Below are 23,254 nucleotides of genomic sequence, written 5' to 3'. Positions count from 1 at the left end.
GACCGATACTAAGAGTTGGGGGTCTACAAACCACTGGGGTAGCTTACTAAAGTCTTACTGCCAGTAGAACTTTAGGAAAACTCCCCTAACAGACCCAGCATCAGGGTATTGACAGTCCTCGAAAAAGCTGTTCAGACAAGATAAAAAATTCATAACCCACGCCTCTTCAACCATGTCATCTTGCCATCATATTACTGAGGCTTTGTTGGTGGGACTGACATCAGTTTGAGATACAGCATCATTTCTAACCATCTCTTGGACAGATTTACAGTTCGATCCTTTAGGAAAGACCTCAACAAATGCACATTTTGCATTGAGTTTGTTTAGGAGGCAGGTTTGAGAGCGTAATGCAAAAGCAATAGTTTCCTGAAAATTTAGGAGAGTAGTTAAAGCAATGCTTAAGTTGGAGCAAGGATGGGAATGGGAGCCTCACTGACATCAACCAAGCGACTAGGGCCCACTTGGTAGTGTGGGAGTAGCCTTTCATTACCTCTTTCCCAACTCTTTCCAAGATCTGGCTCGCCATGGACTGCACATGAAGCCTCTATTTGAATACTTGACAGAAGAGGCGTAGATAAAGGAAGCGGCAGATGCAATCTTCTAGTCATACCAATGACATCTATGTCTCCTGCCAGCACCTCCCGGGATTTGAGTATTAGCGTTGTATAAATCTCGACCCAACACATGGGCCTTATTAGGTTTGAGCAGGAGGTTAGGACTCGCCACATCCTTCTGTGGAGTTTTTGGCATTAGGGATCTCGACAGACTGACCTTGTTTACAGCTTTCTTCCTCCTTGTAACTCTATCTTCTTGTCAAGGTAGGACATCAATTCTGTGTCTGTGATCTCCATAAGAATCTCCCTGCTCACAGAAAGGAGGGCTAGAAACGAGTCATAGCCATCCTCACGGTGCATTGTTAACATTTTCGACAGCTCACCGTGTTCCTGTGACACATTACGTAATGTTCCATGGTTGTCACAAGACTTGCGCGTGTTTTCTTGCAGTTTATCACCAAAAAATAAAACTCCCATAGGCTCTCGTATCGGGTGCTGATTTTGGTGCTTGAAAAATCGGTGCAAAAGCTTTCAGTGTTGAAACATGAAAGAGCACTGTCTTATTGGACGGTAAAAAGGTTTACATACGAGGTGCTGGCTCCGCGTTTGTTGTTTGGGGGAAGAGAGATTAAAGGGGGCTATCGCCAAGTTTGAACTGGATCTGCCGCCCAGGGCAGTGTTGCACACTGAACTGTTGATTGGTGTACTCTCCCCTCCCTCAAGCAGTTCCCGCCTTGCTCCTGGATTACTTTCTCTCACTCCTTTCAATTAGAAGAAATAGGTTATTAAGGTGGGGTGGGGGGGGCTTGGCTCCCTAAACCATATTTGTTCATGCCCATATTCTTGCCCAAACATTTCATGTTTTGCACTCCACCTCGAAGTCTGACCCAAATAAAAAGTCTCCTTTAAGAAAGTCAAACAAATAAAAGTAGCAAAAAAATGTCTCAGTTCAGTGATTTGGTGACAATAGCAATTAAATAGCAGTTCAATAGTAAAGAAACATCAACCTCAATTGGGGAGGTTTAGAAGAGTTCTGTTTAGTTCAGATTCGAGTTTAGTTTGAGTCTAAATGGCAGTGAACCAGCTGGACAGTGAGAGGCTTTTCGGTGAGACTAGCGACAACGCCAGCGCCGGCATCTGCATCAAGGAAGGCAGCAGGGAAGGCAAGTATCGCTTAATAGTCGGGGTGCCTTTTAGCCAACATGTCAAAGGCACGGTAAAGGAACCAAATAGCACGTACGTGCAGCAGGACGGGTAATTTCAGGAGGAGATGCTTCCTCGCTGGACCACAGGCAGACCACTCTCTGCTGCTCCAGCTTCACATGGATGATCAGCTTTTAAGGAGCTGTTTCCACCTCAGTTTGCAGCAATAATAGAAACAGAAAAGACACTCTGCTCCGATTCAGCCACAGGCAGTCCACTCTCTGCTGCTCTGCATGAATAAGCAATTTTTAAGGTGCCGTTTCCACCTCAGTCCGCAGCAATAATAGAAACAAAAAAAACACTGATCCAATCCAGCCACAGGCAGACCACTCTCCGCCACTTGTTCAGTGACAACCAGTGTTTTGCTTACAGAGCTTCTTGCGGGCTATTAGCAATCTGCTAATAATTTTGCAGTCCAGATGATCTCAGATGTTGAAGTAGTAACTAGATCCTTAGTTGTATTGGGCTTCTTTAGAAACCTTGCAGTTAGCTCAAATAAACTAGTGCTGCTGCATCATTAAGCCTCTCACTGCTTCCTTTGTAACATTGTTTTTTAAAATCTTTATCACTTTAAACATATTAACTCCATTCAGTAAAGTAAAACCATGCTCCTATTAGGACAAATACACATCATAAAGCAAAATCTAAACAAGAGATTAGTATCATTCTAGATATAGTAACATGAAGAATGCATGAAATTGAAACAAGCTAAGCGATACATATATTCAAAACTGTATGGCAACAGACCGCCCTATAAATTTGTTCCCGGAATATGACGAACACAAGCTAAAAGGAAAAGGGGAGGGAGAAAAAAGCATAGTATATGACAAAGCAACGAAACCCCCAATCATATAGGATCCGTACGTTGATTCAAACTACCCATACATCTCATTGAAAGCAAACAATATATCCTCATGTAAATCAGATTGGTCTCCTTTTTCATACATCACTTTCTCATACTTCGATGTAACATTGTTTGAACGCTACTTATTTGCTATATGGTGAGTTACAGGCCCCTTCATTGTCAATGGTGCATCAGTAAATTGTGCCAGTATGGTATAAAATTAATTAGTGGTGAGACGTCGTGGTTTTTGTAGGGACAGGATTCTGTTAAGGATCACCACTTCTAGTCTTGGTGGCCCTCACTGGCATTTTGTCAGTGCCAGATTATTTCATCGGGCAACACCAGAGTTTGAATGCTGCACTTTCTGTGTAAGTTACTCCATGTCCAGTGAGCCGCAGGCTTGATACATTGTATATGTGGACTCGTAGGGTTCAGTGGATCTTCATGTCTTCAATGTTCCGGGTAGGATGGCAACAGTAGCAAGTTACACTCCTCCTTCATTGTTTCACAGAAATTATTTCTCTTAAAGGGCAAGCCTTTGTTTTCATTATTGGACATTTTTGGTCTGACTGGGACAAGCTTTAGACTGATAGCTTTTGTGTTACCTTGTAGACTATTACATAGGTTCAGATCAGGGTTTTTGCCTCTGGGACTGTGTGCACCATTGTGCCAGTGGAATGAGGAACATTGAGGCAATGTAACAAACCCCTTCTATGTGCTGGGAAACCAGTTAAGGTGACTAGGGGATCCTCCCCATGCCACGTCCAGTTTGAAAGTCAACTGGCTTGTGGGTAGGGGTATACCTAGTTACCCGTGTCTCAGTATCATGGTGGTTCCCAGAACCAAGCTGGGAACTTCATCAAAATGGATGAACAGACAGTTTGAGTGGAGCTCCAGTCAGGCTATGTCATGAATTCTACTCAAGGATTTCCCACACTTGCATTATCCATTTAAGGTTTTTCCTTTTTTTAAGTCCCGGGGGGAATAATTACCCTACAGTAATGCAATGTAAATGAAATACCTGTTAGAAGCTGACCTGATTGCAGACCTACATGCAATATTCTATGCAAGATAAGTGGTCTTCGACGCATCTTGCATGTTTTAGGCTGAGTCTTGTCCTGTGATCCACAGAAGCTGCTGAACCCCTTGAGACCCTCTAAAGCGTTATGCCCCCAACTGGAAGAATACGCAGCTGGACACAAAATGCCCCAGGGGGAAAGGGGAAGTGGATAAAATAATGAAATCAGATTCCTTTCTGCAATCAAACAGAAATCTGCCGGATAGGGAAAGAAATGAAACACCACATTTTATTAACCTTTACTCCCTATAATGTTCCTTGTTATATCCCATAAATATACTTAATTATGTACCTGAATCTCCTCTTCAGCCTGTCCTGAGGAGCCTTTGCGGAGGACCTAAAAACTCTTCTTAAAATATGCAATGTTCTTCTCCTTTTGACTTAACACTGTTAACATTCCAAAACAAGAAACCCTTGTCCATTTATAGTCTCTCTAAAATTGCCTTATTTGCAGAAGAGTTCAATACAAGAAACTTAAGGGTTGAGTTCTTAATTAGTGATTTAGTGTTCTGATCAACACTGTGAAGTTGCTTTTCTTACACATTTCCTTGCTGCTGAGTACTAAATCAGATGAGGATGAACGATGAAACAATATTCGCCCCTGGGCACTTATAGGACTGTGGCTGGCAAAATGTCATAATGTTTTGACAGCTGGACTCAGTCACTGCGCTTCCCGCGCTATTCCTGTCTCCTCTGATGTGAAAGCAAAAATGTTGCAGCGCACATAAAACTAATTGCTGCACTCCGGGAAAGTCTACACAGAATGAAGGGAATCAGATAAGCAATCTGCTTTCTGATCCGATTCAATTTCTCGACGCGAGCTGCAAAGCGACGCAGTAACAGAGAAAAACAGAAAGCTTTCTTTACAGAGTAAACCCAGACGCACCTCTGTTCCCGAGCAATGGGACTATGCACGATGGGTTCCTCTCAGGAGAGCTTAAAAATGACAGTTCAAGGAAGGAACGGTAATAAAAACGAATCGGCCTGCAAAATACTTAGCAGTGCTAAAAGATAAACAGAACTCTGATATCCCCAACAGTGTTTAAGGAAGTAAAATACACTTTGACTCTGCGCCTTAATGGAATAAAATCCTAAATTAAGTCACTCTATTCCTTTATGAGGAGTCTTTAAACTTTAACAAAACATTTAGGATATCTTCTTTGACTTAGCTTACTTTCTTGACCATGGCTCTTACTCCTGTCGCCACCTTAACCTGCTAGGCCTCTATTATAACTGGAGCTCCTGTTTTCCTGCTCCACTCAGCTGGGCTGTTGACAAGAGCCCTGAAACTGACTTTTGTCATTCAACAACCAATCAGGGACCAGAATTAAATCCTCCATCTTGGCTTGGGAAACTGTCGACACTCTGAAAATCCCAGTTAAGGCCTAACTCATATTACACACACAGCCAATAATATTAAATATATCTTTTTCACCCCTTATGCTGACAAATAGCTTTGTGAAGATTATCATAAATGCTAAACTAGAATTTAGGGAAACCTGACAGCATGCCACCCTCACAATTAAAATTATACAAGAGGGGAAAGACAGAGCAGCGCAAATAGTGCTGTAGCCTTGACAGGTTGATGCATTTCTGTTTTAGCCACTTCTAGCTCAGAAAATGATAACCTTACTTTCTCTAAAAACATTGAAAATATCTCTTATGCGGTGGCAGCATTTTTTAAAATATCACACATCCCTCAGAGTGGATTCTGAGAGGCCATCCTACTATGGTGAACATGACAGACACTGATGTCTAGCCAATCCCAGTCAAGGTAGAGCAGCAGAGCAGTAAGGCATAGACACAGGAGGGTGTGAGACTAGTCTGGGTCTACAATGACACACACAGAGCACCCTAATAATTCAAGTTAGACAGAAGATGTACAAAGTGATACAGTTATTTATTAGGCCTTTAGAATGCACTCTAAGCAATTAAACATTCAGGTATTATCACACTACTATAATATACATACAGACATTCTACTAGCAGACCACCAACACTCTACATTTGGAACAGTTAGGCAATAGTTAAAAAAGTGAAGAACAATGCTGTAAATACCGGTGTGTGGTAATGTCAGTGAGACAATAGAACAAACTATAATTTAGAACCAGTATGGGCAGGTACGAAATTAGGTAGAACACCCACAGATACATCTATGACAAGGTCCCTAATCCTTAATCCATCAAACCTTGCTAAGAATTGGGGCCTAGTGGACAAAAGTCACAAATTTCAAAATCTGTACATTTTGGGAGGGTTTACTATGTGATTCGCTAACAAGAGTTGCCAAAGTCAATGGTTGTGAGTAAATGTCACAGAACATAAATAAAAAGGTAAATGCATTTCTTACAGATTTCACTCACAATCCCACTACTCTAGCGGATACCCAGGGGAGGACCCCAGGCCGGACCACCAGCGATCTTAGGCAAGCAAGAGAGTGTTAGGTCTTTACACCCATACAACCCGACTGCGGTAGTGGGGGGTTAAATAGCTATGCAAACTCACCCCTTTACTCCAATTACTACAGCAACCACTTCAGGGGATTCTGAATCCACTTGGCCCACTTACATCTGTGATGTTCCCAATCGAGAGAGGTCTTGGGTCTGCAAGTACAAAATGGCAGGCTTGGTGTGGCTTCTCTTGGGGCAGGAAGGCTGACAATGCAGGGGCAGGCATCTTGTTACACATGTTGAAGATCCACAAAGTTTCAAGGATAAACTCAGAATGCCTCTGTCCTAATCTGAAGAAGGCCCTTGTCTGTGCTTCGACGCCTGGACCGATGGGAACAACCGGTCTTGACCCTTGCTCGAGGATCCGTGCCTGCTGAGCCTTCAGAATTATCCCTAGACCAACCGGTGGACTGACCAGCTCTCTTCTGGGCTACCTCACTGCAGCCAACTCTGTTCTGAGTGCATCCTTGGAACCTGGAGGATATTCAACTTGTGCTATAAGATGCCTGCATTTTCAGCCTTCCAGTCTCATCAGATGTTGTGCAGGGTCTGCTCATTTGTCCATCAACCGAAGATCGCTTGTTGCCACCTGATCTTGGTGACTTCTGCTGAGTCCCGCTTTCTTCCTGTCTTGAATATCTCCTGAGGTCTCCTGTCCTGTAGATGTCTGCATCTCTTCGTGACAAGGGTGTTCAACTGCCCAGTGTATAGTAAAGTATCACTGGAGCCTGAAGCACGTACTAACCAGGCCCAGTCCCAAAGAGGAAACTGACCTCTGCACCTGCAGCCCCTTTATCTCTCTCAGCTGGTCACATCGCAGAAGTAATTTGACACAGTGGACCTAGGAACCCCTGAAGTGGTACTTGAAAGAATAGAAGTAAGCAGGGTAACTTATATTACTTATTTTTCCCTTCCTCCATTGGGTAACATGGGTATGGGGTCCTGTCTCTATCTCTCCCTTGCCTGACTAAGATCGGTGGTGGTCTAGTCAAAGATCCCCGGTGGTCCTGTCAACAATCCCCTAGGCCTACACTAGTATGGTGGGGCTGGGGGAGACACTTACTTGAATTTTTCCTGATGTCTGCAACTCTTAACCACAACCACTGGCATTGCTGAAATCCAGTAGTAAACCTATCTGAATGGTATAACTTGTGGGCCTGGTGACTTTCGGCATGAGGCCCCATTTCATATCAAAGTTGTACTTACTAAGGATAGGGTTTTAATTCTAGGATTGCTGTAGGTGTTTTTGGTAAATTTCTCAACTTGATTATGGGTTTGGGATTGGAACTCACACACAAACACATCCAGAGTGAATGTCGCATAGAGTTACATGTTGTGCATTATCATACCTTCTTGTTCTTAAATCTGGAAATATGTCTAATGTATGATTTATATTGACCATTGCTAAATGTATTGTACCTTTTAGGGGAAGAGAGGAAAGGCTGGTCTGAGATCTCCGAGAGGCCCCCGTGGACCGAAGGTTAGTGGCGCTTCTCTCTAATATCATAAGATATGGCCACCTTGTGATTACTCTTTATGAACTGTCTTCTGGTTTGGGGCGGATTGGCAGCAGGGAAAAAAATAAGGAGTGAACAAGAGAAGCCATTTGCTGACCTTCAACCAGGATTAGCGTAGTAAGAAGCAAACCGTTTAGCCTTGAGCCCAAAATATTGGAGACAAGATTGGATACTCTCCCCCGCATCCTCCTCAATGTACAAAGCTGTAGCACATCTCCAAGCTCTCCTTGCGTGTTCACTCTTCCAGTGTCACTGTAAGCTGTTCTCACGCCTATCTCCTCCTCAATGTCATTCTTCTATCCTTTGCCTATTTTGCCAGTGTACACTTGTCATAACTTGCATTATATGCCTATAATATGAACAGCTCTAAACTCAAAGCCAGTCCATGTCAGCATGTAGCCAGATATGAAACATTCCTATTAGCTTTGACAGAGATCCATTTCACAAATTTGCATTCCAACTATTGACTTTTCCAGCACTCTGTTCTCAAGCACAACTGGAAACATACAGAATGTTACTGAAACTTTTCAGAATGCATTATGGGTTTAATGTGTTCATTTGAAACCAAAAAGATTAATGCGCTTAGGAAATACATTTCTTTCTAAGCGGCATGCATAAGGTAAGAGATTGCCTAAGCAACACGTTTATCCTATAGTATTGCCCACGTTACTGCATTGGTTTTAAACTCTTGATTTGCTTTAATGAGTGTGTGCTCACTTTATCAGTATTGTTATTACATTGCACGTAGCAACTACAAGTACTATTTTTAACACCTAAGCAGCAATTAGAATGAGATTGGGTAACAAGGGCAGGACATGGCCTTTAGAAATAAGCTGTTTAAGCAGCCTGGAGGAGTTTTTAAGATTTCACACAAAGAAGCAGGGCCTGGAGAACACATTCTTGGCCCCAAGATCTTGCCCTGCTGGGGTAAGAAAAGTGAACAGGTTTAATTCTAATTTTTGGCTCTAAAACTGGACCTTTATCATGTTTCCCAAATTCTGATTTATTTATGCTTGCGTCACTAATTTGGAGGCAAATCTAATTTACAAAGCCAACTTTCCTTGAAATCAAGCAACAACAGCAAAGAGCTTTCATATGCCTTTACCCTGAGACAGTTAATTGCTCATGGGGCTAACAATTGCCACCATATTTTGATAGTTTCAATATAGTGGGGGGCTGAAATATGCCATTTTACAATTGTTTTCAACATTTATGTTCCTTTTCCAGGGTTTCACCATTAAGAGACACCCTGATGTATTTTAGCCTTTCATCTTTCACTGTGCTGGTGACACACTAGGGTGGTACTAAGTTTTGACACAGTGTCCATATATAACCTGTGTTGCCCCGTGTACTACTTGGGCCAGGATAAGTGGATGCATCAAAGCACAGAGGAAGGGCAAGAGGAATCCTTTGCAGGGGGAGTTGAAATGCTTTAACTGTAATTTATTTCATCCGTGGTTCCAGATCGCTTTTAGGTTGCTCTTGGTTAACTACCCACATAAGCCAGGGACCTTTGACAGAGTTCTTAACCATGTCCACCTAATGCGATATCCAGAGGTTGGTCGGTATAACCTCATCGGCCCCCTGGCTTGCCAATCTACAGCATCACAATTGTGAGTATGATTTTAGGTTTTACTGGGCTACAGTGTCTACATACACATCTGTGATTGATAGTAGGTAGTTTTAACATTTTAGTAGAGTAGAATGCTGGGTATCTACTCCACTACTTTATTGCTAATATTAGGAACTGTATATTACTTGGCTAATATATTTTTAAGGCTGATATATTAGCTCTAGATGAAAATAAAAATATATAAATGCTAAACAAGAAGATGAGGGTGTTATTAATGTGTTTCTATTCATGAAAGACACTATCAGGCCGATTCATGGAATTCCTCACAAAAGTGTCGCACGCGGCTGGCGCACAGCGTGCCCGTGCGAATGTCTGCGCCAGCCGCGTGCGATAAAATCAATTTCCGCGCACAGCGTATTCATGGATTCTCGCCTCCAAAAGCAGACGTGGCGCAGAGAGGCGCAGCGACCCTGCAGCAGCGCCAGTTACGCCCCCAAGAACGCCCTTGCGCAAGGAAAAGCCATCAAGATCGCAAAACCATTGTAAAGGGCTGCGCCAACCCTGTACCAGTTTACCGGACTGGCAAACAGCAAACGCAAAGCGGGGAACGTGTATTACGGGTTTCGGGAACACGCGTGCGCGAGAAGTCTCACACACGATTTGGCCTGGGGGAGCGTGTGCGTGTATTTCAGGGGTGCGCGAGAAGTTCCACACGCGATTGGCCTGGGTGTGTGTATTTCAGAGGTGTGCAAGAAGTTCCACACGCGATTGGCCTGAGCGCGTGTATTTCAAAGGTGCGCGAGAAGTTCCACACGCGATTGGCCTGGGCGCGTGTATTTCAGACGTGCGCGAGAAGTTCCACACGCGATCGGGCCTGGGGGAGCGTGTGCGTGTATTTCGGGGGTGCGCGAGAAGTTCCACACGCGATTGGCCTGGGCGCGTGTATTTCAGAGGTGCGTGAGAAGTTCCACACGCGATCGGGCCTGGGGGAGCGTGTGCGTGTATTTCAGGGGTGCGCGAGAATTTTCACACGCGATTTCAGCAGGGTACGTGTATTTCAGGGGTGCGCGAGAATTTTCACACGCGATTTCAGCAGTGTACGTGTATTTCAGAGGTGCGCGAGAAGTTCCACACGCGATTGGCCTGGGCACATGTATTTCAGGGGTGCGCGAGAAGTTCCACACGCGATCGGGCCTGCGGGAGCGTGTGCGTGTATTTTAGGGGTGCGCGAGAAGTTCCACACGCGATTGGCCTGGTGTCAGGTTTCCTTCTCTTATTCAAGTTTCCTTTTTATTATTATCCTTTTCAGATTAGCTTTGTGTGGGTGGGAAGTTTTCCATTATAGTTGGTTAGGCCTTAACTTGTTGATTCAGAATCCTGGTTCTGACCCAAGGCAAGATGGAGCCTCACAGTGACAGCTCTGATTGGCTAGAAGACAATGCTGAACAACAATGAACATTCTAAACTGTCACTCTGTGCCTTTCATCATCAAAACCCCATCTGAGAGGACGTGTTCAGTGGCTGCTCCTGCTTTAGTATTAGGCCTGGTGGATTTTATCCTTCAGATCTCAGCAGTTGAGCGGCTACTTTCTTGGGGGTTCAGGAGAAGTCTTCAGCTGGCAGGAATTCGTTTTGGAGATAGGAGAAGCAGGAAATCTTTGTGAATTCGCTCAGGAGATAAGTGACTATTTCTACTGTAAATCTGTTCATCTTAATAACAGTCTCCTTGAAAATTCGTTTAAAGTAGTGTTTCTACTAAATCTATTGAACTATCGGAGTGCGCTTGTGTTTCCAGTGCGGTGTTCCTTAGCGCGATATTTTGATTGTCGCGTGCGTATTCAAGTGAGCGCGTGCTTTCTAGCGTGTGTATTCCGAGCGCGAGTAGAGGTTGGTCTCGTGCCATTTTAAACGCGCGTGTGTTTTATTGCGCGGGTGATCCTTTGCGCGAAAAGCTATACGCTGCGTGAGAACTACAAAGCACGTGTGAAATACAAAGCGCGTGTGAAATACAATGCGCGTGTGATTTTTAGCGCGGGTGTACAAAGCGCGTGTGAAATTCAAAGCGCGTGTGAAATACAAAGCGCGTGTGATTTTTAGCGCGGGGGTACAAAGCGCGAGAATCTGTTCGTCGCGTGCCATTTGAGTGCGCGTGTGTTTTTTCCATCGCGAGAGATTTTGCGCGTGAGAATCACTTCGTTGCGTTTGAACTCAATAGCGCGGGTGTTCTTTTTTCGCGTGTCTTGCAGGAGAACATTATTGCGCGTGTGGACCATTGCGCGTGTGAATTATTGCGCGTGTGGATTTTTGCGCGTGTGGATTATTTTGATCGCGCGTCTTCATCCGTTTGCGCGTGTTCTTCAACCAGGAAGATTTCTATGTGAAGTTCATCGATAATTTTAATGGAAATAACCTGCGTGTGCAGTTAGCACGTGTTTCCTCTTTCTTCAAGGATTCAAAGACTCAAGATATTTATAAATAGTTTGAAAAGTTTTGAAATGACAAGAAAGAACATTTTAAAGACAATCTAATTGAACTACCAGTGCATGTTGGAAAAAAGACATACAAAGAACTAAGACTTCCAGTTTTGCCTAATGTAAGAAGTTGCTGGGAATTTCAAGTATCGCAAGTAAGAGAGATTTTCATCTTCTTATCCGCTTCTCTAAGAAATTTCAAGAGAAGAACCAGGTAGGATTCTCAATTATTAGTTAAGGATTAATGACTTCCCATGCATAAGGTTAAGTAAGTGAATTAAGGAAGTGTATATGTTATTCTTTATCCTCTGCAGGTTCAGCACTGATTAGCCTTGACGCAGTCTGCCTGGTGTTGTTTTGTTGTCCCATTCCCCCTTTCCCTTTGGGGTGTAGTTTACAGAGCTGTATTGAAAACTAGTTCTGGGAAATACATCTCAGGGGGATTGTCGGGGGTTCAGCAGCTTCCGCGGATACAGGACCTCTCAGCCTGACAGAATGAAAGGCCAATAATTTAGTCCGCCCGAGCTGTCATGAACCCCGACGAATCCATGGAGATGTTAGGATCTTTGATTAGGGAGTTACGGGAGGAGTTGAAAATTTCTCGGGAAGAAAATGCCTTACTTAGTCAAAAGGTAGATGACTTAAGTGTTAAAGTTACACAAATTCAACAGAGGGGAGAAAGGAGAGAGGATGAGGTTTCAGGGGGCGCAGGTTCTCCACCTGAGTTAGAAAGAGAAGATCAGTTACCACACATACAACGGGCGCCTTCAGTGGCAGAAGGGGTAAGGAGTATAATTATGCCAGTTCCTTTGGCGCCCCCAGAACGTTATCATGGGGATTCCAAGAGATTTAGGGTGTTCTTAACACAATGTGAATTACATTTTATGAGTAGACCAGAATTATTTCCATTGGATGCTTCTAAGATAACATTTATGTTGTCATATCTTTCTGGGGAGGCATCTGCTTGGGCTGGGTTGTTGGTGAGTCAAAAGAGTGCGGTTTTAGAAAATTATACCAGTTTTTTAGAGATATTCCGAAAAATGTTTGATAGAAGACAGTTATCTCTGGAAGTAGATGGTGAACTTTTAGAATTAAAACAAGGTAATAGAGACTTGATTGCTTATATAACACAATTTAAGTCCCTTGTGTTAGAAAGCAAGTGGCCCGAGGTTAAACAGGCCTCGTTGTTTTATCGGGGCCTTAGAGATGAGTTAAAGGATGCTTTGTCTGGAGTAGTAGAATGCCCTCCTACTTGTGAAGGTCTGATTGATTTGGTTATTCAATTGGATTTCCGTTTGAGTGAAAGGAAGGCAGAGAGACGTCATGGTCAGAGTGATGTAAAGTCTATACTTAGAGTAGATAGACCTAAAATAGAGAGTAAACCCAAAGGGAATAATTCATCTCCAAGAATCAGAGGCCCGTTAACAGTGGAGGAAAAGACTAGGAGGAGAGATAATAATCTGTGTTTATACTGTGGAAGAGGTGGGCACTTTTTAGGAAACTGTCCTTACACTCCCAAGAAGACTTCTTCCTCAGCAGTCAAGGTACAACAGATCGCTAATACGGTGCAGACAGCGGTTCCTCATATAACCATAAATGTATCCTTATTTTTTGATTTGGAGTGTAAGGGAAATGGTCCTGTAATGATTGACTCGGGTGCGACTGGGAATTTCATGGATTGGGGTCTGGCCAAATCGTTGGGAATTCCAATTATTCTGAAGGAGGTTGTAGAGCAGGCTAGGGCTGTAGATGGTACATGTTTATCTTCTGGTCCTATTACTCATAGAACATGTTCTATAACTTTGGAGTTATCTGGAGGTCACAAAGAGATAATTTCGTTTGAGTTAATTGATGCCCCGTTGTTGAAGATTATCTTGGGCATGCCTTGGCTTACTCTCCATAATCCCCTAATTGATTGGAGTGCTAGGACAATTGACATGCAATCCGATTTTTGTAAAGAGAATTGCTTTTCAGGAGGTCTCTTAGAGGAAGAGGTAAAACAAAGTAATTCCGTGTCTAGTTTTCTGGCTGAGACTGGAATTGGAGGTCATGATGTGGGAGCTGTAGTGGGTCAACTTCCCCAGTGTTACAAAGATTTCTGGGACGTATTTGATGAGAAAGTGGCAGGAGAATTACCACCCCATAGATCCTTTGATTGTAAAATTGAACTGGAGCCAGGAACAATTTTGCCTAGTAGTAGGGTATATGCTCTTACTGAGAAAGAGAATGATTATTTAAAAGAATATTTGTCAGAAAATTTGGCCAAAGGATTTATCCGTCATTCTAAGTCACCTGCGGCCTCTCCTTTATTTTTTGTACCAAAACCGGATGGCTCGCTTAGAACTTGCATAGATTATCGAGCAGTTAACAAAGTCACTATTAAGAACCGGTATCCTCTTCCTCTCATCTCAGAAATGCTTAATCAAATACAAGGAGCAAATATTTTCTCAAAATTAGATCTGAGAGGAGCTTATCATCTTGTACGTGTGCAGGAAGGGGACGAATGGAAGACAGCGTTTAAGACCAGATTTGGGCTGTTTGAATATCAAGTTATGCCATTCGGTCTATGTAATGCTCCAGCGGCTTTCCAATTTTTATTTGATGAGGTTTTTAGAGAATACTTGGATATTTTTGTTGTCGTTTATATCGATGATATTTTGATTTTCTCTTCTGACCTAGATCAACATCAGAAACATGTGCGCTTGGTGTTACAAAAGTTGCGAGAAAATCATTTGTTTGCCAAATTGGAAAAAAGTCAATTCCATACCGATTCTGTGGAGTTTTTAGGTTTTATAATTTCACCTAAGGGTTTAGAAATGAATCCTAAAAAAGTGCAAGCCGTTCTTGAATGGCCCCCTCCTACTAAGGTTAAGGAAATACAAAGTTTCTTAGGATTTGCCAATTTTTATAGGAGATTTATAGAAGGTTTTTCTCGGCTGGTTGCTCCTATAACGAGGCTTTTGAAAAAAGGAGTGAAATTTGACTGGGACCTTGAAGCAGAAAAGGCTTTTCAAGAGTTAAAACAAAGATTTACTTCTAGTCCAATTCTAATTCATCCAGATCTTTCTAAACCTTTTTTTTTGGAGGCGGACGCTTCAAATTTAGCGTTGGGGGCGGTGCTTTCTCAAAGGAATGAAACTACTGGTCAAATACATCCAGTTGCATTCTTTTCTAGAAAGTTTTCTGCTGCTGAAGTGAACTACACAATTGCTGATCGGGAACTGTTAGCAATAAAGTCCGCTTTTGAAGAATGGAGACATTTTCTTAAAGGAGCAAGACATACAGTAACGGTCCTTACTGATCATCGAAATTTATTGTTTTTAAAATCTGCCAGAACTTTGTCTCCACGCCAACTTCGTTGGTCTTTGTTCTTTGCAGATTATGATTTCATTGTGACTTTTAAACCCGGAAGTCAAAACAAAAAAGCTGATGCGTTATCTCGCCAATTTCCTGGAAGTGAAGACAAAGAGATTATAGAACCAGAACCTATAATTGCTCCAGAACGTTTTTTGTTAGCTGGAGCCATTAAAGAAATTGATTTTTTGAATGAAGTTCGTCAAAATATGTCCTTGCAGAAGATGGAGGAGTGGGTGAGACTGGATCCAGCTAGAAAGTTGAAAGACAATCTTCCTTTTTTTGATAACAAGCTTTATGTACCTACTGATGAGTTGAGAGAAAAGGTTTTGAGAAATTGTCATGAATCCATTTTAGCAGGACATCCTGGGTTCAGAAAAACTCTGGAACTGGTTCGAAGGAATTTTTGGTGGGAAAAAATTCGCCAAGACACCTTGAATTTTGTTAAAACTTGTGTAGTCTGTGCACAAGAGAAAAGTCAAGTTGGGAAGCCGCATGGTTTATTGGAGCCATTACCTGTTCCTCCTCGTCCTTGGCACACAATTTCTATGGATTTCATAGTTGATCTCCCTCAAGATAAGGGTTGTACTACCATTCTTGTTGTGGTCGATCTTCTTACTAAAGAAGCACATTTTTTACCAATAGAGGGAGAGGTTACCGCGGAAAAACTGGCTCATAGTTTTTTGCAAGGTGTAGTTAGACTTCATGGACTCCCAAGTCAAGTTATCTCTGACAGGGGATCTCAATTTATTTCAAAATTCTGGAGGGCCTTCTGTAAGAAACTTGGAGTGGAAGTTAGTTTGACTTCTGGGTATCATCCGGAAAGTAATGGACAAGTGGAGAGAGTAAATCAAGAATTGGAGAAGTTTTTAAGGTGTTATTTACAAGCTAGAGAGGAATGGGTGGATTTGGTGTGGTTGGCAGAATTCTCTTACAACAATTGTGGAAAAGATGCTACTTCTATGTCCCCTTTCTTGTTGGGTCGTGGGTTTCATCCTCGTTTTCTGAGTTTTGAGGTGTTGGAGGAAGATTCAGGGAATCCTAGAGTGGAAGATCGTTTGTTGATAATGAAAAATAACTTGGATAGAGCAAAAAAGGTTCTGGGAGAAAATAAGTTGAAATATAAGAGATATGCCGATTTGAGAAGAAAAACTGGACCTGAATATAAGGTGGGAGACTTAGTTTGGCTTTCTACCCGATACCTGAAAATTAAGGGGAAGAATAAGTTCAGTCCAAGATTTGTGGGCCCTTTTGAGATAGAGAAAATCATCAACCCTGTGGCAGTACGATTGAAATTACCCAAGCAGTTGAAGGTACATCCTACTTTTCATGTTAGTCTTTTAAAACCAGTTTGTTCAGGAACTAGATTCAGAACACCACCTTCCCCTGTGATTTTGGAGGATTCATCTGAGGAATTTGTGGTTAAACAAATTTTGGATTCTAGGAAAGTGAGGGGAAGGTTGCAGTATTTGATTGATTGGGAGGGATATGGACCGAAGGAACGATCTTGGGAAGATTCAGTTGATGTACATGCCCCCCGTTTAGTGGCTAAGTTTCATGCTAAAAACCCACACAAGATAGGCCCAGATACTGGGCATTAGGAGGGGGGTACTGTCAGGTTTCCTTCTCTTATTCAAGTTTCCTTTTTATTATTATCCTTTTCAGATTAGCTTTGTGTGGGTGGGAAGTTTTCCATTATAGTTGGTTAGGCCTTAACTTGTTGATTCAGAATCCTGGTTCTGACCCAAGGCAAGATGGAGCCTCACAGTGACAGCTCTGATTGGCTAGAAGACAATGCTGAACAACAATGAACATTCTAAACTGTCACTCTGTGCCTTTCATCATCAAAACCCCATCTGAGAGGACGTGTTCAGTGGCTGCTCCTGCTTTAGTATTAGGCCTGGTGGATTTTATCCTTCAGATCTCAGCAGTTGAGCGGCTACTTTCTTGGGGGTTCAGGAGAAGTCTTCAGCTGGCAGGAATTCGTTTTGGAGATAGGAGAAGCAGGAAATCTTTGTGAATTCGCTCAGGAGATAAGTGACTTTATTTCTACTGTAAATCTGTTCATCTTAATAACAGTCTCCTTGAAAATTCGTTTAAAGTAGTGTTTCTACTAAATCTATTGAACTATCGGAGTGCGCTTGTGTTTCCAGTGCGGTGTTCCTTAGCGCGAGATTTTGATTGTCGCGTGCGTATTCAAGTGAGCGCGTGCTTTCTAGCGTGTGTATTCCGAGCGCGAGTAGAGGTTGGTCTCGTGCCATTTTAAACGCGCGTGTGTTTTATTGCGCGGGTGATCCTTTGCGCGAAAAGCTATACGCTGCGTGAGAACTACAAAGCACGTGTGAAATACAAAGCGCGTGTGAAATACAATGCGCGTGTGATTTTTAGCGCGGGTGTACAAAGCGCGTGTGAAATTCAAAGCGCGTGTGAAATACAAAGCGCGTGTGATTTTTAGCGCGGGGGTACAAAGCGCGAGAATCTATTCGTCGCGTGCCATTTGAGTGCGCGTGTGTTTTTTCCATCGCGAGAGATTTTGCGCGTGAGAATCACTTCGTTGCGTTTGAACTCAATAGCGCGGGTGTTCTTTTTTCGCGTGTCTTGCAGGAGAACATTATTGCGCGTGTGGACCATTGCGCGTGTGAATTATTGCGCGTGTGGATTTTTGCGCGTGTGGATTATTTTGATCGCGCGTCTTCATCCGTTTGCGCGTGTTCTTCAACCAGGAAGATTTCTATGTGAAGTTCATCGATAATTTTAATGGAAATAACCTGCGTGTGCAGTTAGCACGTGTTTCCTCTTTCTTCAAGGATTCAAAGACTCAAGATATTTATAAATAGTTTGAAAAGTTTTGAAATGACAAGAAAGAACATTTTAAAGACAATCTAATTGAACTACCAGTGCATGTTGGAAAAAAGACATACAAAGAACTAAGACTTCCAGTTTTGCCTAATGTAAGAAGTTGCTGGGAATTTCAAGTATCGCAAGTAAGAGAGATTTTCAGCTTCTTATCCGCTTCTCTAAGAAATTTCAAGAGAAGAACCAGGTAGGATTCTCAATTATTAGTTAAGGATTAATGACTTCCCATGCATAAGGTTAAGTAAGTGAATTAAGGAAGTGTATATGTTATTCTTTATCCTCTGCAGGTTCAGCACTGATTAGCCTTGACGCAGTCTGCCTGGTGTTGTTTTGTTGTCCCATTCCCCCTTTCCCTTTGGGGTGTAGTTTACAGAGCTGTATTGAAAACTAGTTCTGGGAAATACATCTCAGGGGGATTGTCGGGGGTTCAGCAGCTTCCGCGGATACAGGACCTCTCAGCCTGACACCTGGACGTGTGTATTTCAGAGGTGCGCGAGAAGTTCCACACGCGATTGGCCTCGGTACGTGTATTTCAGAGGTGCGTGAGAAGTTCCACACGCGATTTCAGCAGGGTACGTGTATTTCAGGGGTACGCGAGAATTTTCACACGCGATTCCAGCAGGGTACGTGTATTTCAGGGGTGCGTGAGAATTTTCACACGCGATTTCAACAGGGTACGTGGATTTCAGGGGTGCCGGGGAGTCCTACATGTGATTTGGCAGTGTGGGTCCTCCCAGGTGTCCCCTGTACACCCTCCACGGCCCCTGCAGGTAGCCCACACCACAGGGGACTACCCTGCATCCCTGGTCATGTCCTGCAGGCAGCCCACCCAACATGGGCATGCCCCCCAGCAAAGGCACTTGTCTCCTTGCACTACTGATCACCAACTCATGTCCCCTTGCACCCCCACCCCCCAGCATTGCGGGGCACCTGCCAGCAGGCCCCCACTCATGTCCCACTCATGTCCCCCTGCACCCCCACCCCCCAGCATTGCGGGGCACCTGCCAGCAGGCCCCCACTCATGTCCCACTCATGTCCCCCTGCACCCCCACACCCAGGCATTGCGGGGCAGCTGCCAGCAGGCCCCCACACATGTCCCCCAGCCAACATGTCATCACAATCTAGATCCCTGGCCCTTATGGTCAGCCTCCAAATGCAAAACACCCACTCGAGTATTGCATCCACCCACTTAGAAATGGCAATGACATGATAGAACCCCAATAGCAAGTTTGGAAATGAACACATGGCCCTCACATACACCCATGGGTGTCAGTGAATCTCAAAACCCATATCAGGATATGCATGATACCAATGAGATGATACTACACATTGAAGTTTGATGAAAATAATGTATTAAAAACAGCATAAATGGAATAAAAAATAAACAAATGACAATGGGAATCAAAAACCAAAAGCAGCATGTCCGTTAAATAATGAAAAACGACAAATCATAATCCAAAGGAAAGGTGTCCAAAGTCACAGTTCAAGAAAGTAAATCCAAGGTAAAAACAAAACCGAAAACCATTGCTCCATGGGTAAATCAAAAAAAATAAATAAAATCCAACAGTCAACTCTATACAGATAAACAAACCAGGGTCCATGATCCCAACTGAAGAAATGAAACCTACATAAAAATACTACCTAATAAAATGCAAAGGAAACCTAACACTAACTACATAACTATTTACAAGGGCAGCGGGCTAGTCCGACGGCTCACTGGTTGTTGTCATGGGCCAGGGCATCATCGAACTCCTGTTCAATGGCTTGGAGGCGGGCATGTTCCCTGGCCCCGAGGTCCCGCAGGGATAATGCAGTGTCCAGCTCCAACTCCCTGCGAAGACCCTCGAGGCACTCAGCCCGCCTCAGCGCCCTCCGCATGGAGTTCTCCGCCCTGACCATTGTGAGCCGTTCCTCCTCTGCCCACTGCTGCTCCTCGCCTATCTGCTGGCCCAACCGCTCCCACACGGAAGCCACTCCCATTCCAGGGTTCTCCTGCCCTCCGGCCGATGCCTGAATCCCTGATGTTGATGGCCCCGAGCCATGATGCCTCCCACGTCGAGCCTGCCGCTGCCTCCGACGCAACTGCCTGTGCCAGCACGACGGCATCCAGGCTGATGGAAACCACCGACGCCGTCGTGCACGTGCCCTGCCCGATGATGCCGTCACATCCTCCATCTGCTGGGGTCCAGTTGCTGGTGTGTCCACCCCTGCTGGACCTCCGACTCCCGACTGTGGCAGGGATGGGATCCCCACCGAGGTGGCTGCATTGGTCGGGGCAGGTCCACAGGGGGCCCTGGTGGCATCTGGGCCGGAAGACGGCATGGAGTAAGACTGGCGCATAGCCTCCACAGAGGAGGAGAGGGTCGCCAGAGTGCCCGACACATGTTCGAGACCCCCGGCCATGACCGCTCCCAACTGGGCCATGTTGGCACGTTGCTCTTCGTGATGTCGTGCGTGCTCCCCCCGGGAAGTGGATGCAAGGATAACTAGGCTAAATCAGTGAATCTGAACATTGTCACAGACATGTGTCATGCATCCATGGCATCCACAAGTCACAGACAAGCAGGTCAGAAACACAGACATGGACACCATACATGTACATGGCATCAGTACCCATCCCTCACCCACACCCATGTCCAGGAACAGAGACTGGCATGCTCTCATGTGTCCATTCCGCACAGGGCTCCCCATGTTACATTTAAACACATACACCAACCGTGTGCTTTACACATTACTGGTCTCACATGCATGACCATGATGTCCCTGCACACACACACACGTACATGGCCTATGTCACACATACAGGCAAGTATCAGACAACCAGCACGCTGCAACATGCCCTGTCTCACACAGCAATGCTTGGCCACTTACCGCTCGACTCCAGACGGGTCTGCCTCTCAAGGATCTGGGCATGGAGCGCTGGGCGTACGCGTTCCAGGACCCTCAGCTGGATGGTACTCATGCTGCCCCGGCCCCCCTCCACGAGGCGCCGGGCCTTTATGAGGGTCCTGGACCTGAAGTCCTCCCAGCGCTTCTTGACTTGCTTGATGTTGCGTCCGCGTTGATGGCAACCGCAAAGTCGTCCCAGATCCTGTCCCGTCCTTCCTTGTCGGCGCGTGGTGATCCGAAGAGGGCATCATAATGCCCCAGGACAAGCTCCACAAGGACACCAACTTCCTTCTGACTGAAGCTGGTGGCCCTCTGCCCCTCTGGCTGGGGGTCGCCAGTGGTCTCGGATGGTGTTTGCCCCGACATGGTGACCCCCGAGGCAGGCGTGGGTGGGCAACTGGGTCCTGGGGCTGGGCTGTGGAGCGATGGTATCCCAGTCAGGAGTGTTCTGTTCCAGCAGGGGTGGACACAGCAACTGGACCCCTGCAGATGGCTGATGTGCAGGCACCAAATGGCAGGGCACGGTGGCAGCAGGCAGGCAGGCAGCAGCAGATGGCTTGTGGGAGGCTGCTCGGTGCTCTGGGGGGCAGTAATTCGGCCTTTTGGGCAGGAGCATGGTCTTCCGTGTGCTTACGCGTGGCCAGCTTGATACGGAGTGATTTGGCACGTGAAAATTCTGCACGTCAGCGTGTGAATCGAGGAAAGGCCCTTAGCGCGTAAGCGCATCAGCACGCATACGCGATTCCATTGGACCAAAGGCCCTTAGCACGTATGCGTGTCTGTGACGTATCGCGCACGGGCGTTGCTTTTCGTGGGGTGCGGTGCGTGTGTTTTGCAGGTGTTGGGGTTCACACGCTATTACTTCACAGCGGGTGGGTGTTGGCTAAGCGTTCTTCTACACGCAAGGCAGACGGTGAGTGGTACCCTGCTCCCCCAGGCCCGATCGCGTGTGAAACTTCTCGTGCACCTCTGAAATACACGCACACGCTCCCCCAGGCCTGATCGCATGTGAAACTTCTCACGCACCTCTGAGATACACGCACACGCTCCCCCAGACCCGATCGCATGTGGGCCTTCTCGCACGTGTAGATCTTTGGCGCACATTTTTTTCCTGCGCAGGGACACTACCGCCTGCTTTCGTGTGGCAGACATGTATGGGCCTGTGCGCGTCTTTGGCCGTGTGCTGTTTTTCCCTATTCGATTCCATGAATACGTGTTTTAGGCGAGCGTGTGGGCGTTCTGCGCACTTGCCTCCTGTACCTCCCCCGTGACGCCCACATTTTCACGAGTTGTTCCCCAGTCTGCGTGTGACGCCCCGTGTTACGCCTACTTTTGTTATGTGCGCTGCGCTATGTGCGAATTCGCTGTGGCCTTATCGCACGGTGTTCGATGACCTGCGCGCCAGCGTGCGCCAGCGTGCGCCGCGCACTTTTTCAGCGCACATCCCACATTTTGCGCGTGCACGGACTTCCATGAATTGATGTGCGATGTTTTCTGTGCGATAATCGCACTTGCACTGCGATTTTCGCTATTTCACTGCGAATCGCACGTTTTCGCACGCGTGCGCCGTTTTTTCGGTGCACATTAATTCCATGAATCGGCCTGTAAATTGCAAGTGCAACCTGTTAGGCAGAAACCTGTGCAGTTCCCTCTGGGACCACTGCAAAAGATTTAGGACTACATGTGTTTGGCAGTAAACCTACTTGGTAGCAGTCTGTACCACACAGATTTACTTGGTAGCTGTGGCTTATCAGTCAGACTTCCCTCAAGAAGAGTTACGCAGTATACAGAGTATTCACAATAGGTCAAGAGAACACAATAGAACACGTAAACACTGACCAGGGCTTGGTGTAAAAGAAATATAATTATTTATTTAAAACCACATCTAGAAAAACACACAGGCACTAATAGTAAGCAATCCAAAAACACGGTCACTAAAAGATATACACTCCCTTAAAAGAATATTAGACAAGTCTTAAGTAAAGCCCCACTTATTTTCAGACAGCGGTGAGCGCTTAACGTAGATGGCACTCTAATAATTATTTTTAAAAAGGGAGAGAAAAGCAGAGAATAAATTGAAACAGATCCCAAAACTTTTTCACGAACACAACAAGAGAGGAAGTCAAAGTAACACTGTGAGTTTAGAGTCAGTAGGCCGGATCCACTTTAAGAGGATCAAAACGAAATGTGTCCAAGGTCACACGGTTGCAGTGCACAAAAGTCTTGAAAAGGTTCAAAAAGAGTTGGACCAAGGAAAGAGACCAGTTATAGGGTCAAGGCGGCCAGCCCAGTCCAGAAGGTTAAGGGGTTATTATTACCTTGTAGCAATCTTTAGAAAGGGAGGCCTGGCGGACACGGTACCTTAAAGTGGTGAGAATACTCCAGCGGGGGCAGTTGTTCCTGGCAGCGGATGCAAGTCGGTGCTTCGTCCGGGGGAAGAGAAGATCTCGTCGGGGAGGAAGACAGGA

At 45.0% G+C, this 23,254-nt stretch overlaps 1 protein-coding gene across 2 annotated transcripts in view; it reads left to right on the top strand.

Annotated features, from left to right (window-relative positions):
* Positions 1-23,254, top strand: part of LOC138471851 (collagen alpha-1(II) chain-like) — a 1,536,387-nt gene that overhangs the window by 1,375,077 nt on the left and 138,056 nt on the right. For both annotated transcript variants that reach the window (XM_069609694.1, XM_069609695.1), the window contains one exon: positions 7,553-7,606. In XM_069609694.1, the coding sequence (XP_069465795.1) occupies positions 7,553-7,606 (54 nt within the window). The remainder of the gene's footprint in view (positions 1-7,552; positions 7,607-23,254) is intronic.

This window comes from Ambystoma mexicanum, chromosome 8 (genome assembly GCF_040938575.1).
Source record: "Ambystoma mexicanum isolate Mex_15411 chromosome 8, UKY_AmexF1_1, whole genome shotgun sequence".
Lineage (NCBI taxonomy): Eukaryota > Metazoa > Chordata > Amphibia > Caudata > Ambystomatidae > Ambystoma > Ambystoma mexicanum.
The sequence above is the reverse complement of the archived record's forward strand: the minus strand, read 5'-3'. Positions and strand labels throughout refer to the sequence as shown.